Genomic DNA, 15,326 nt, shown 5'->3' with positions numbered 1-15,326 from the left:
GGGGGGTAGAAAGAGACAAAAAGTAGCCTATGTCACTCTCCATCCCTTCACTATCTCCACTTCAAAAATGACGTCAATTCGTCGCTCCTTTTTGCCGTAAAAGACGGACAAACAATCCGACACACACACTTTCCCCATTATAATATGAAAGTATGGATCGATTAAAATTAATAGCAAAACAGAATAGGGATTTACAAAAGCCTTTGTAACTAAATACCGTTACGTTTATAGAATTGACACGTGACCAGAGAGGGCTGGGTCATATCTGGCACAGAGGATCAGTATTGCCATACAACGTGGCAATGCTGCCAGCCTTCTGGGCACGTTGCCAGTGGACGGCGATTTGGTGCAAATCGCCGTCCACTGGCAACATACTACAAACTTTTTACTTACGTAACTACAAACTAAAACTAAAAAAGTTTTAGTGTGTTTTAAGTTTAGATTTTAGTTTTAGTTTGTAGTTTTATTTAAGGAGCTATTTTATTGTTTTTATTATTATGTATTACTGTTATATGAATAAAAAATACTTTATTACGAATGTTTTACAGCTAAGTAGTTTCATCTATGTACTTCGCAAGTAGAACCATGGATTGTTGACAATTAGCACAGATACCAGCTCAGGCGGTCTTTGTCTCATTGGAATAGGGTCCAATTTGTTATGGGCTGTGTTAATTGTTTCTCCACACGATTCTGCCAGTGACGGATTAATGATGGGGAAAAAGTAGCTAAGGGCCCCGCGTATTTGGCGCTCACGCATTTCTAAATCCTACCCCCCTTATTCATTAACGTGCACTAAAGTTATCAAGGCGATAAAGTTCGTTTGTTAATTTGAAGGGCCTTGATATTTCATAAGCTCTTTTTCCTGTGTGTTGTATTATTTTCTGGTACAATAAAGTGTTTTACTACTACTACTATTTTTTATTTTATTGTAGACTGATCAGCGATTGACTCTAGTCACACCTGATGGAATGTGCCTAGCCTATTCAAGAGACCGAGGTCGTTTATCTGGGAACACAGATGGTGGGAGCGCATTCCATTCCTTTGCAGTCCACATCACAAAGGATGAGGCAAATCGTTTTGTGCGGACAAATGGAATACTGACCGCATACGGGTGCATTCGTTCTCCCCGCCTAGACGTCCGAAGATGGAAAGGAGAAGGAGGGATTAGGTCGTGGAGTTCTTGAGTGCACTCCCCAGAATGTATCCGATAGAATATTGATAGCACGCGACTCGACGGCGATGTTCTAGGGGATATATTTTTCTACAAGCCCCATTGACTCAATCCGGCCCTGACTTCTCCTCATTATCCAATACAATGGTGACGCTGAGAAACATGAGATAATGGAGAATCTATACACAATTATATGTTCGCATATTCATGTCTCTGGCCTACTGATTAAGGTTGGCAGGTGATGTGTCATTAGGACTAAGTCGAGTTCAGTTACACGCTTGTACGAATATTATATCTGAATTACGTTTCTAATAATAGCATCATATTCAATTTGGCAAAATAAATGATTGTGTTCTGTATTCTGGGGCCTTACCATGATCTCTTAACAGTCTTAACGCGATTCAGTTTAGGACCTAAACTGAACTGCGTCGCTATTTCCTACCACGACATTGTTATTGCGATCAAATTTCGACCGAGCGAGCGATAAGCGTCCCAGCCGTTTCATTTACTCATCACAAGTGTTTTTCGTACCATGACATGCCACTTGAGCCTAAACTGAATCGCAGGAATGTCAAATTTAGCGATTCATAAAAAGTTACTCACTTACCGCATTATTCTGAATCGCTTTGTTGTAACACTAGCGATACTAAATAGTTTTGTGTTTTTTATAAGAAGTAGGAGATGGAAAATATAACTAAAGCTAGTTTCATCACCTGATTAATTTATTATTTTGGTTTTTCGATCCTTACCGATTCGATAATAAAATATAAAGTTTTATGATTTTGTTTAGTAATATTTACGGACCAATTATTCCAACTAACTACACGTTTTTAGGGTTCCGTAGTCAACTAGGAACCCTTATAGTTTCGCCATGTCTGTCTGTCCGTCCGTCCGTCCGTCCGTCCGTCCGTCCGTCCGTCCGTCCGTCCGTCCGTCCGTCCGTCCGTCCGTCCGTCCGTCCGTCCGTCCGCGGATAATCTCAGTAACCGTAAGCACTAGAAAGCTGAAATTTGGTACAAGTATGTATATCAATCACGCCAACAAAGTGCAAAAATAAAAAATGGAAAAAAATGTTTTATTAGGGTACTCCCCCTACATGTAAAGTGGGGGCTGATTTTTTTTTCATTCCTACTTCCACGTGTGATATATTGTTGGATAGGTATTTAAAAATGAATAAGGGTTTACTAAGATTGTTTTTTGATAATATTAATATTTTCGGAAATAATCGCTCCTAAAAGTGCGTCCCCCCCCTCTAACTTTTGAACCATATGTTTAAAAAATATGGAAAAAATCACAAAAGTAGAACTTTATAAACACTTTCTAGGAAAATTGTTTTGAACTTGATAGGTTCAGTAGTTTTTGAGAAAAATACGGAAAACTACGGAACTCTACACTGAGCGTGGCCCGACACGCTCTTGGCCGGTTTTGTTTGATAATATTAATATTTTCGTAAATAATCGCTCCTAAAGGGAAAAAAGTGCGCCCCCCCCTCTAACTTTTGAACCATATGTTTAAAAAATATGAAAAAAATCACAAAAGTAGGTAGAACTTTATAAAGACTTTCTAGGAAAATTGTTTTGAACTTGATAGGTTTAGTAGTTTTTGAGAAAAATACGGAAAACTACGGAACCCTACACTGAGCGTGGCCCGACACGCTCTTGGCCGGTTTTTACATTTTTAGAGCGCCCTATGATCTCGCAACTTTCGCAAAAACGCAAATCAAAAAGAGCGAGAAAAAGTCTAATCCTTTTAGTCGATATGCAAGGAGTCATGTTAACACTTGCGACAAACTATGCCTAGAACTAGGATGGCTAAGGAATCAACTAGGTCTAGCATAACTTAGCGATATACATTAAATTTAGACACGAGTGAGCTACCTATAAATACTAATGACTTACGTATTTGTTAAAATATCATCCAAACACTGCGAGTTCTATAGCCGAGCACAGCACTTCAAATACATAAATAATAAAAACTTTATTATTAGTTACCTACTAGTCAAGGGCGCGACGTTCTAAACATAAGCTTTAACGAACTGTCATTAATGTCATTATAAATATTTTTATCATTTATTTATAGTTTTGTTCAAAAAGACTCGTTATTTTACACAAAATCATTGTAATTATTGTGAATTTTACATTTAAATATTTTAAATGTTTCTTTTTCCAGTTTTAAGAAAAAATTAAATTAAAAATTAGTAATCGTTCCTGGTTTTCGACCGATCAAACGTCACAAGGGGAGATAGATTTATACGATTCCTATAGCGTCATCCTTTTCTTGTCAACACGATTCAGTTGCGAACCAGAGACAATATCGGTCTTTCATTCACTTGTACGTGGTTCAGTTTCGACTCTGAACATTGGAGATCATGGTAGCAAATTGAGACGCTCAGTTTAGGCACCTAAACTGAACTGCTCTGCGTTTGAATCGTTTTTAAAAAGATCGTGGTAAGGCTGCTTGTTTGACTTAGGAAATCAATATTTATACTTAGATTTCAGGTATTCAAATAGGCTACTTCTCAGTTCAGTTCAGTTTTTAAAATTAAATGGCTTCAGTCCATTGGGACTATTTCGCCAGTGTCAAGGTGATATGAGCTAATATTAGTAATTTTTGTACAGTAAGTACGACATTGTACGGTGACTTAGCACTTGTAAATTGATAGCTAGATTTTACAAGAGCACGTGGACTACCGGCCGTTTACGACAAAAAAGAGGCTAAACGCGTTTCGAGAACAATTCTTCATCAGCTTCTCACTACACCATTAGTTTACTGCATAATAAGCTATCAATATTACACTTTAAACAACATTAATGAGTAAAAGAAAAATAAATTATTCACGACACGAAACCGCTAAGATGGCGTCCCAACCGGAAGTCCAGGCTACTTCTAGTTAAATCAGCTTCTTATTAAGAACTGTCAAAACGATTTTGAACGCCTTCGAATTTAGTGACATCACGGTCAACTGATTAACTTTTTATATTTCTATCTCATTTATAAAATATAAATTGGAATTTAAAATATCTTCTGTCCCTGTTTTTCTTATACTTATCTGATGCTTTATTTCGTGCATGGTATAAAATATTTTATTTTAAGTACAATCAAGTTGCCTATTGTATGATGTCTGCGTATGTTTTATTTAAACTGTGTGCCATTTTTTTTTAATTTTAGACTTTTAAAATGGCCATGTTGTTGTGGAATATAATATAATTATGTAATTGAACCTAACTTCACGTCGAATCATGGATACGACTGAATTCATAGTATCTCACAATACCAACTCTTGATACTTCAAAAGCGAAAAGCATAGTTGCATTTTATCCCCAAGAGTGCAAAGTAATTTCAAAGATTCCACTTTCTAACCACTAGCTGAGCTCGTGCTTGAATTATCTTTCGCTTACGCGGTACTTAATGAACCACTTTACCCTCTTGTGGAATAAATAACTAAATTATGGATGGACGTTCTGGATGCGGACTAAAAACAAACATAGAATACCATATTGAAATGGATGTATATCTAGATTCCTAAAGTTTTTTCTTCGATTTTTACATCGCCTAATATTTTTTGGCATAATGATCATTTGGCCTAATTTAAATGTCCTAATATTGTTTCGCCTAACGCCGTTAAAACCCACTTTTTTAAAAGCGATTCGGATTTGTGTGAGGTCACGGTTCTAACCTAACCTAAACCTACCTTTCTAACAGCGAATCGGTTCTGGGTAATGTCATTTTTGGGGCAAAATTTAAATTATGCCAAACGATCGTTAGGCCGAAAGAGCGTTAGGCATTTCATAATTCGGCCAAATGAGTTAGGCCAAGTGATTTTCGAACAAACGTCATTAGGAATGTAGAGGTAATCCCTATTGAAATGCATACCTTCCAGAAATTATTATAGATAGTCATATATATTATGTGAACTTCATCTAATAATACTTACATAGGTAACGTCAAACTAAGAATATGCACATGGAGTGGGGACTTCTGTTTGATCAGAACTCCAGAGAACGTCATTTGATATTTGGTAGGTCGCTTTTCGGAGAAGGAAATCATCCTGAGTAAACCGGACTAAATTATCCCAATAGGGAATAGTTTTTAAGGATTAGAATATACCGAAAGAATAACAGAACTTATAGGCATGTTAAGTCTGTATGTAACTATGCCTGTACGGGTAAAATCTTGCAATAATTTCACCTACTTCCCGTATTATGAAGAAGCAGAAAGTTTGCACACGTACCTATATGCTGCCTATATGTCCATGAGCAGCAGTGATCGCTTGGCATCAGGCGACTTGTCTGCTCGTTTGCCACCTATCCCATAAAAAAAACCTACTTATGTACTCATGAAATAAAACTACGGACACGGATTAATCGCGTATAATGAATTTACAATTTTACATTATACGCGTTTTAAACCGTTTCCATAGTTTTATTTCATGAGTAGGTAACTATCGCGGTAACCGAAGACAATTTATTAATCTACTTATGTCCTTTTCAGTATGACATAGTACTGATTTGATGATGGAGACAGGAGGTAGTTATAGGAACTCTGTCATAAAACAACGGAATTTTTTAAAAGATTAGGTATTAGGTGGACCATTTTTTTTCAAAGCTGTCCACCCCTTTTATTTGCATTTGGAAATTTTTGTGTGGTTTCCACTCAGAGCTCTTTCAATTCTAATGGAAGGAAAAAAGTGTCCCAAGGTTTTTTTCCCATTCCGTTACCATTTTTTCATACATTTTGTATGGCGGTAACGGAATGGAAGCTTTGAAAAATGTATGGAAATCTTGGGACATTTTTTTCTCCTATCAGGATCAAAAGAGCTCTCGATTCTGAGTATGAATCGCATAAAAAATACCCATGTTACAAAAAAGGTGGGGTGGACAACTTTGAAAAAAATGGCCCAGGTACTTCTCAGCGGAAAAAATACAGTGAGCGGTAAATACTTAAACCAAATATGTGATAAAAACTGATTAATAAAATATGCAGTTGGTTATGAAGGTAAGAACCTAATCCGTCAATATAAAATTGTAATTGAAACTAGATTTATTCGTAGCTCTTTGGTTCGTCTGCGAGCAATACACCGTGCCAAGATATTCGCACGTGGCTCATATCCGTGTGCCATGACATTGTCCTATGATAAGTTATGATGTATCTACAATACAGTATTATGACACTGTATTATGAAACGTTGTATGGTTTAAGAGATATAATAAACTAGCTTTTGCCCGCGTTAGAAAGAGACAAAAAGTAGCCTATGACACTCTCCATCCCTTCAACTATCTCCATTTAAAACATCATGTCAATTTGTCGCTCTGTTTCGCCGTGAAAGATGGACAAACCAACACACACACTTTTCCATTTATATTATTAGTATGGATTGTATGTATTTGTTTTGTACAACAGTTTTATGTACGAAAATAGGTACTTCTATCATAACCAAATAATCATTGAGAAACAAAATTATCAGTAAATATGATTGTACACAACCGAATATTATTACTTTTTTATGAGCGTTGTGTTGCGTGTACTTATAGGTAGCAAAGAGGATCGAGTATTACAGAGAGTTACTTTCGAAGTAAACTGTGTAATCACCAGAGATCGGATTTTTGTGCGTCATCTCATACTAAAAGTCATTAAAAATGACGTAAGTCACTAAGAATGTCGCAAATCCGTCCGATCTTTGGTAATCACAGTGCATAGACTGCCATCTCTTGACACAGGCTTTAAACTTTTGAACCTCAGTTTTGACAATTTGGCCCATATTCTTAGCTTGATATCTTTCTTAGCTAAGGTGATGTATGAAAAGAGGAAGTGAGATTTTATCAAATTTGACATTTACATTTTGATACCTCGGAACTTATTATTCTCTTTCTCTTTTTTAATATATTTTATTTTATTCTACGTGAATTAATGATTATTTTACTGACATTTATTTTAGTTCTATTTGATTTAATTTCGCTTCCATGGTTTTCAATTAATTTATTTATACTAATTTTGTAATGACATTGTTAGAAAATTTAGATTTAGATTTGTAGAATACTAACCATATATTTAAGTTGTTTATTATTATGTAATTGCGTACTAACAACAATGATCTCAGTTGGTCCTTTAAATAAATGAATTGAATTGATATCGTCACTACTTTGAAAAAAAACTTGTATCTTCTTCTGTCAATGAAAAGAAAATTGTAGTAAGTATACTAAGTATGTATGGAATGCATATAGACTTACTGCGTTTTAACTTTGAGGAAAAGCATGAGATGAGCAGTTCCCGTCAACTTTGTACATAGCCACGTCAGCAAATTTTAATTGATCCTATTTTGTTACCAACATTTATTAATATAAGTCGACTTTCGTAAGATATATACAGGATAATTGTTATAATTAAGAAAATATAGATACTGGAGAACCTTTACGACGAAAAAAAACTTACTAAAATCTCAATTGTTCAAAAAAAATCTTGATAACAAAATAGGAATAATAAAAACAAATTTAACTTTTTTCTTAATTTTTGTACAAACTTTTCGAGAACGGCTCAGATACGAGATTTTTTCAAAGTAGTGATGATAATGTGTTAAAATCTTAAAATCAACCATCTAGGCCACGATGCCTTTTTCTGTATGGTACTGAGGTAGGTTTTTTGCTTAGACTTTATCTGTCTCTATGGAGTTATATATGTCTTTGGACTTTATGAAGTTGTTGTTGTCCGCGCGAACCCGCCATTAAAACATATATTATACTAACTTTTGCCCGCGGCTTCGCTCGCGTTAGAAAGAGACAAAAAGTAGCCTATGTCACTCTCCATCCCTTCAACTATCTCCACTTAGAAAATCACGTCAATTCGTCGCTTCGTTTTGCCGTGAAAGACGGACAAACAAACAGACACACACACTTTCCCATTTATAATATTAAGTAGAGGGAAGCGGGGTAGTTAGGCACAAGGGGCAGTTTTGAACACCCACACTAACTCCTTACCTACAAGCTTAAATACACCTGCGGCAACACTCAAACGTGCCTTTGTATGTGTGAGTGACGTACCGGCGGCCGCGCCGCTCGCCAGTCAGCCGTTGCCACTCAGCGCGTCGAAACGTGTTTTCGCGGTCCCTAAGTAAAAATTTTACGTGTTTCTGATCGAGTGGTGCCGCAAATTTAAAAAGTTTAATGGATGAGCATATATCAAAAGCAGTAAGTATATCTATTCAGTTATCAACTTGGCTTATTATTTAGAACTAAAACTTCATAGTATATTTTTAATAAATATTTTATTTTAATTTGTCGAATGGGGTACTTTGGTTGGGGCAGTTTTGAACGTATCAAAGTGCCCCTTTAGTCTACCTTTCCTAATAACCTTACTGGTAGGTACGTAGGGATCAAGAGCACCACACTTAATTAACCATTAATAAACTTTTTGTAATGTTTAAAAGGCTTATCATTGGTCAGCTAAGTGTGTTGTTCTGAAACGCATGCTGTTAGGGGCAGTTTGATATGTATCAAAGTGCCCTAAATTGATGTATCAAAGTGTCCCATACTAGATATCAAAGTGCCCTGCAGGTGGGGCAGAATTACACAAATACCATTTTTTGTTTAAATCAATATATCTCTGACTCTGGGTATAAATTTAACAAGAAAACGTAAATTTTGTATACCTTAATAAATATGCTGTCAACTAGGTACAAAAAAAATGTATTTGAAGATCATTTTGGGCTCTAAAATCAATTTTGAAAAAAGGTGTACGTATGTGCCCCGCTTCCCCCTATGGATGTCCGGTCCGGTGGTAATCGCTCTATGTGGTCGGTTTGCGTGACACTACAACCGACCTCTAAGAGAAAAGGTAGGTAGCATCTTTACTGCTTTGCACTAGCAGCAACAGAAACATAATTTATAAGTACCTACAGTCAACCAATCTGAATCCTACGAGTAGGCCACTGTAGAACCCTTTCACAGTAAAAGTCAGAGTGACTGCTATAGCAAATAAATCACGGTGTCAATACGACAAGGGGAGCGATTTTTGAATCTTGAACTCATGAATTCGTCGTTCGAAAGTGGTCACTAGATCAAGCAAACGTATCTACTTAGCGTGTCAAATGAACTCAGTGAAATCCACTGAGTTGTCCGTCTTTAATCGCAGCTTGCAGCTTTCGGGCGTCAAGTTTTGTAAGTTGAAGTCAATCAAAACATAAAAAATGCCTCGTTACGTGATATTCAATTGCAACAACACAAAAATTATGAACAATCAAGAGCCTGAGACATATTTAAAATTACAGGCAAGAAACAACTTCAGTACAAAATTTGACACGCTCGGCCCCTATATAATACAAATAGATGAACTTGTTTCTTCTATATAAATAAAGTTCTGTGAAAGTGGTCATATAAGTACCTACAGTCAACCAATCTGAATCCTAGGCCACTGTAGAACCCTTTCACAGTAAAAGTCAGAGTGACTGCTATAGCAAATAAATCACGGTGTCAATACGACAAGGGGACCGATTTTTGAATCTCGAACTCATGAATTCGTCGTTCGAAAGTGGTCATTACGTCGTTTTCCACAGACTTCCGAACGGCGAATTCATGCGTTCCAGATTCAAAAATCGGTCCCTAGGTTCTAGAGTGGCCTAGGATTCTAATTGGTTGACTGTACATTGACAGGCTATTGCAATGTCTTGTATGGGAACCCTGCATTTTCTGATTAAGCATTGAAACTTGGCACAGTTGTTCCTTGGGTGGCCTTGAGTAGATTAAGATCGGGAGGCATCGAGAGCCCTTCATATAGGAGGGAGGACAGGGGAAGGCTGGCGCCGCCGCGCTTTCTTTGAAGCCATATTTCTCTAAAACTATACAAAATAGGGCATGCGATAGTTAAAGTAAAAGTTGCAGAACATCCTCAAAATTTCCGTAAATTGCATTGAGGTATAACGGACGCCGCGAACAAAAAGTTTGCGCCACGAACGTAAGTCCATGGACTTATGTTGCCTCAGTCAGTCAATGAGGAGGTTGTTTCTGCCTGCACACAAATAAAATGGAAAAATGCCTTCCTGCGCAATGAGAAAATCGAATAAAAGTGACGGTGTCACATTTCATCGGTTAGTAGACAAGCCATTTTGATCTAACTTCATTTAAGTAATTATTTTAATGAAGTGACGCGCTCCTTAAACGCGAAACATATTGTTATAGTATAACAATTGTGATTATACTCGTATTCTGTTTTCAATATACTTATAAAAGAGAAATGTTTATTTCAAGTTATAGTTATAAACATTACACAGTTCTAATATGAGTTTTAATCGACAGATTCATAAAATAATTATGATTTTATTCAACGGCAATTGAAGTTTATGAAAAGAATTCTATAATGTATTTTTATTTCACTCAGTAGAACCACAGAATATATAATAGTACAAGTACAGAAGGCTCACTCCTTTGATGTTCACAAAACGCCGCCATTCTAAATTCTTACCTACAGTAACAAACGGACCGCACGCGTGCAGACGACATTGAATTCTATTGCGCCGCGCAAAGGTCGTCGCCACTGAATGGGCCGCGAACTCGCGGCCGCCGGCATGTACTTGTAGCGCGGCGAAAGGATCGCGGAGTGAGCCGCCCCTGGTAGAACTTAAAAATAACAAACAATGTATGACGGTGCTAAAAGTAAACTACTTAGTATTTTACAAAACAGTATAAAACAAAGCTCTACACTAAAAGTGTCGCGTCTAGATGGTCATTGGTCAAGTTGTATTCTATGATACTGTACCTCCCCAGCTCCCCACGAAATAAATCCCCAGAAATTTTATTTTTAGAAAAGGGTACTAAAAGGGTATTACAAATTGACTTGTAAAAACCTTAAGCCTATAAAAGCCGATTATAAAAGGTAGATGGCGGATTATAGCCCTAAAAGTAAACCATCAACTTCCTATGGAACCATTTTAACTAGCAATCGCATCGGAATTCACAAATGTTAATAGTATGAGTCAATAGACTTTGTAACTTGTGAAAAGGGATTCGCTAATTTAAGTGTCTTCAAGTCTCGTAGTTTTTAATAATTTCTAATACTTATAGTTTTTTTATAATAAATGGATCATTTTTAACCCCCGACGCGAAAACAACGGGATGTTATAAGTTTAAGGTGTCTGTCTGTATGGTTGTCTGTCTGTCTGTCTGTGGCATCGTAGCCCCCGAACGGATGAACCGATTTAGATCTCGTTTTTTTTTGTTTGAAAGCTGAATTAGTCGGGAGTGTTCTTAACCATGTTTCATGAAAATCGATCCACTATCTCGGGGGTTTATTTCAAAATTTCAATTTTGTTGTTAGGTTATTAACCATTTAGCTCAGCAAAAAATTCAATATGTGTCAAGTACGAGTAAGTAAGTTATACCAATTCAATGGGGAACTATTTTTTTTTTTGATATGTGGTATAAAATGTTATATACCATGTACGAAATGAAGCATCAGATAATTATAAGAAAAATATGAACAGTAGCTATTTCTAAATCCAATTTCCATTTCATAAATACCTAAGTCGGATAGAAATAAATAAAGTAACGTGAACGTGACGTCACTCAACTCGAATTCATATATTAAGCTAGCTGATTTGATTAGAAGGAAAGTAGTAGTATTTAATTTGCGTAGCACAGTAGCCATACATCGAACACGAACGATGGGACTTTTCCGCACTTGTATCGTAATTTGACGACCGGTCTGGCCTAGCGCGTAGTGACCCTGCTGCTACGCCGCGGTCCAGGGTTCGAATCCCGGTAAGGGCATTTATTTGTGTGATATGCACAGATGTTCCTGAGTCATGGTTGTTTTCTATGTATTTGTATATTATATCGTTGTCTGAGTACCTGCAACACAAGCCATCTTGAGATTACCGTGGGACTCAGTCAATCTGTGTAAGAATGTCCTATAATTATTTATTTAATTAAGAGGGCTTTCGTGTTAAAAATAGTGAAATCGCAACCGAGCGCTCGATTATACCGTGTGTGGTATCAAATTAAAGGGCTTTGCGAGTAGTTTATAAATATATATCACATTATAGGACTTTTTCTACTTGGTCTAACAAAATATGAGAAAATGTCCAAAAGTGGTAATAATTGTACCGGTGAAGGCTCGTTTTCAAAAAATTGGCAAAAATCAATAATAGCAATTTATAATCACTAAGGCATAACAGCAATTTAAGTAAACGCTGCAGATTAATTTAGTACAAAACTTACTTCGATGTGATGTAGATTTTCAAAGAAATTGTCACTTAATTTTAGGTAATTTCTGAAAAAAATTGAATTCGCCTTAGGCTAGTTTACTCTTTTTCAAAAACTTAAAATAAAAATCTAGTCTGAAATGATTGTGGTACAGGATATACGAATTATAAATTTACCCGTTTTAATATTCAAAATTGTCCAAATTTTACAAATAAGATCGACTGATTCAGCTCTATACGTGCGTTTTTCTAAACGTGCATTAGAGAAAAATTCATAATTAATTTAGTGAGTTAGTTTTCAAAAATCCAGTCTTATAAAAATCAAGATAATAAGATGCTCTAACTGGAACTTGAATTAAATAAATCTATTGGATAACGGAAAGTGTAGTATTTCACCGACTAAAACTATCAATTTCACATTCTTTTGACGTTTTTTTTGAAAGCAGCCTTAATTATTTATTCTGGTTCATACATGAAAGAAACTTAACAATTATACTCATAAAAATAGCTTAATATAAGGAAGTAATAAAGCTAAATTACACTTGGATAGCTTTTAATCTATTTTATTATTATTTAAAAACTGTACTATATGTTACTTAATAACTGTAATAGTTATGACTAGCAAAATACATATTGCAGAACAATCTCAAAATTTCAATTTAAATTACTGGAAATTTTAATGAGAATATTCTCATTCTCATGCAAGTTGCTCTTGAGAACATTTTCTTTAAGATTAGGATTTATTACGAGATGTTCACAACTGTTGCCGATCGCTTCATTTGATGTTTTCAATTCAATTCAATGCTTTATTGCAATTCATGTGTACATATAATGATCTTAGGCTAAGTATAACATAGTCTCAACATGAACCCTGAGAGCATAGCAACGTAATTATATATATTTTATTTTTATTTTTGTTTAAGCCTTTTAATTCTTTAATAATAATATACATTAAGATTAATTTAACATTATGTGACATTAAACATTTCATTTTATAATATAGGTAATTTTTTCTGGCAAAATTCCTTTTTTTTTTATATATATACACTAACTTAAATAAAAACAAAAAAAAATACATTTCATTACAAAGTTTTAGTTACACACTGGCGGTTATTAGGTATCAATCAACTCATCAAAGCCATGTAATATCATAATTATCCTTTATAAAGAATGGAAATCAATAAAACGGGGTGTCTAGAAGGAATTTCTGTGACAATGGTCAAATCTTGTGATGTTGTTTACTGTTGTTTATTAAATTGCTGTTTACGTCAAAATTCGCGGTGATTAGACATGAATTAGTAATTTTTGTTATATAAGTAATCGAGTTCAATAATAAAGTTTTGTTTTCAATATATTACTTTATTTATATGTTTGATAAATTTATCTCTTTATCTTGTGTTTGAATTTGGAGAGCAAGGCAAAACTTAATACGTGGTTCTGTTAGTTATGAAAATAGACTTAATTAATTTTTTTAATTTTTATTATAAAAGCATGTCCGTCCGTTTTTTGTCGTTTCAAAAAAACTCAAAAATAATAATAATTAACTTACCAACTATAGACATCAACACTTGATTATGTTTGCTGCCATTCTTCTCCATCACTTGAGAACCCAATTTGTACACTTTATTCACCATTTTTAATTATTTAAAAATATTAAATTTTAATTTAAAAAAATATAAATTTATTTAAAACTTTTTTGAAAACTAAACAGCCATTTTAAATGGATACAAAATATTCTTCGAATATGTGTGCGAAAAATCGATCTATCAAAATCTGTGAAATAGATCGCGCGTATTGTAAGCGCGCGCGCAACGCACTGAGCCTGCGGTCAGTTCGCGCATGCGTTTATTTATGATCGCTGCGCGCGAGTTTAATTAATATTGCTTTGGTTTCAGATAAATATCAATGACTACTTGTCTTATGATCAGTCTGTACAGTCATCATCAAAATATCCAAATATATTATGAGGGGTCAAAAATTTCACCACCCCTTTCTTCCCGTGTCATAGAAGAGGCCACTGTGGGATATGTAAATTACATTATTATAAAAAAAAATATTTGTAATTTACATATCATTTTTTTTAATACCACGTCGGTGGCAAACAGGTATACGGCCCGCCTTATGGAAAGCGGTCACCGTAACCTATGGACGCCTGCAACTCAAGGGGTGTCACATGCGCGTTGCCGACCATTAGAAACTTGTACACTCCTTTTTTGAAGAACCCCATAATGTAGATCATCGAGAATACCTCCGCATCATTACTCTAGCCTAGTATTACTAGTTAATTTAAAAATATTCTTTTAAAAATCGGGTATCTAAGAGAGTTCTCACATTAGGCCTTCCTACATTCGATATCGGATCGGATAGTATGAAATAATCGCACACTGCTACACAAATTTGAAACGCAGTAACTCCATACGCATCCCATACATAGTTACTATATTTATATATCTTTTTAAGAGAAGAAGATACGAGTTTTTTTTTTAGTAATGACATAATGAAGACGGGATCTTTTTTCGAATGTATTGTTTACGCACGCTGAAGTAGATGACTTAGATGAGACTGTGGGTAAAGTACCTATGTGTCAAGAGTATTTAGGACCAGTTGCATCAACCACAGTTAAGACGCTGACAGCACCCAATGGCCTTGACGCTAGCATACACTGTCTAATCGTATGGGAGTAAGTGAGAGCGCGATGTCACTAAAAGAGGGCGGATAGGTACGAAAAGTGCGGAAAAATATTAAAATAAAATAGAAAGATGCATTATTTGTGCAAAATGTTTCGTTAGTGTTTTAGATATGTATATATTTGTTATTATAATATTAACTAAAGACAACTAAGTGAATAATTGAACGACACACAACCGTTTAATGACGAACTCGAGACCAATCTTTGCATTTTTTTTCTATCGAGCCGATTTCATTAAATCGTGTATCGAGTACGGCTATGTTCTTTGAAATACAATG

General features: G+C 35.3%; 1 protein-coding gene across 1 annotated transcript in view; it reads right to left on the bottom strand.

The window, feature by feature from the left end:
* LOC125237901 (facilitated trehalose transporter Tret1-like) overlaps positions 1-14,088 on the bottom strand; it is an 83,297-nt gene extending 69,209 nt beyond the window's left edge. Inside the window, exon 1 of the mRNA XM_048145141.1 lies at positions 13,909-14,088. Coding sequence (XP_048001098.1) covers positions 13,909-13,993 — 85 coding nt within the window. The 5' untranslated portion in view covers positions 13,994-14,088. The remainder of the gene's footprint in view (positions 1-13,908) is intronic.
* Between the last annotated feature and the right edge of the window lie 1,238 nt (positions 14,089-15,326).

Source organism: Leguminivora glycinivorella, chromosome 22, assembly GCF_023078275.1.
Source record: "Leguminivora glycinivorella isolate SPB_JAAS2020 chromosome 22, LegGlyc_1.1, whole genome shotgun sequence".
Lineage (NCBI taxonomy): Eukaryota > Metazoa > Arthropoda > Insecta > Lepidoptera > Tortricidae > Leguminivora > Leguminivora glycinivorella.
The sequence above is the reverse complement of the archived record's forward strand: the minus strand, read 5'-3'. Positions and strand labels throughout refer to the sequence as shown.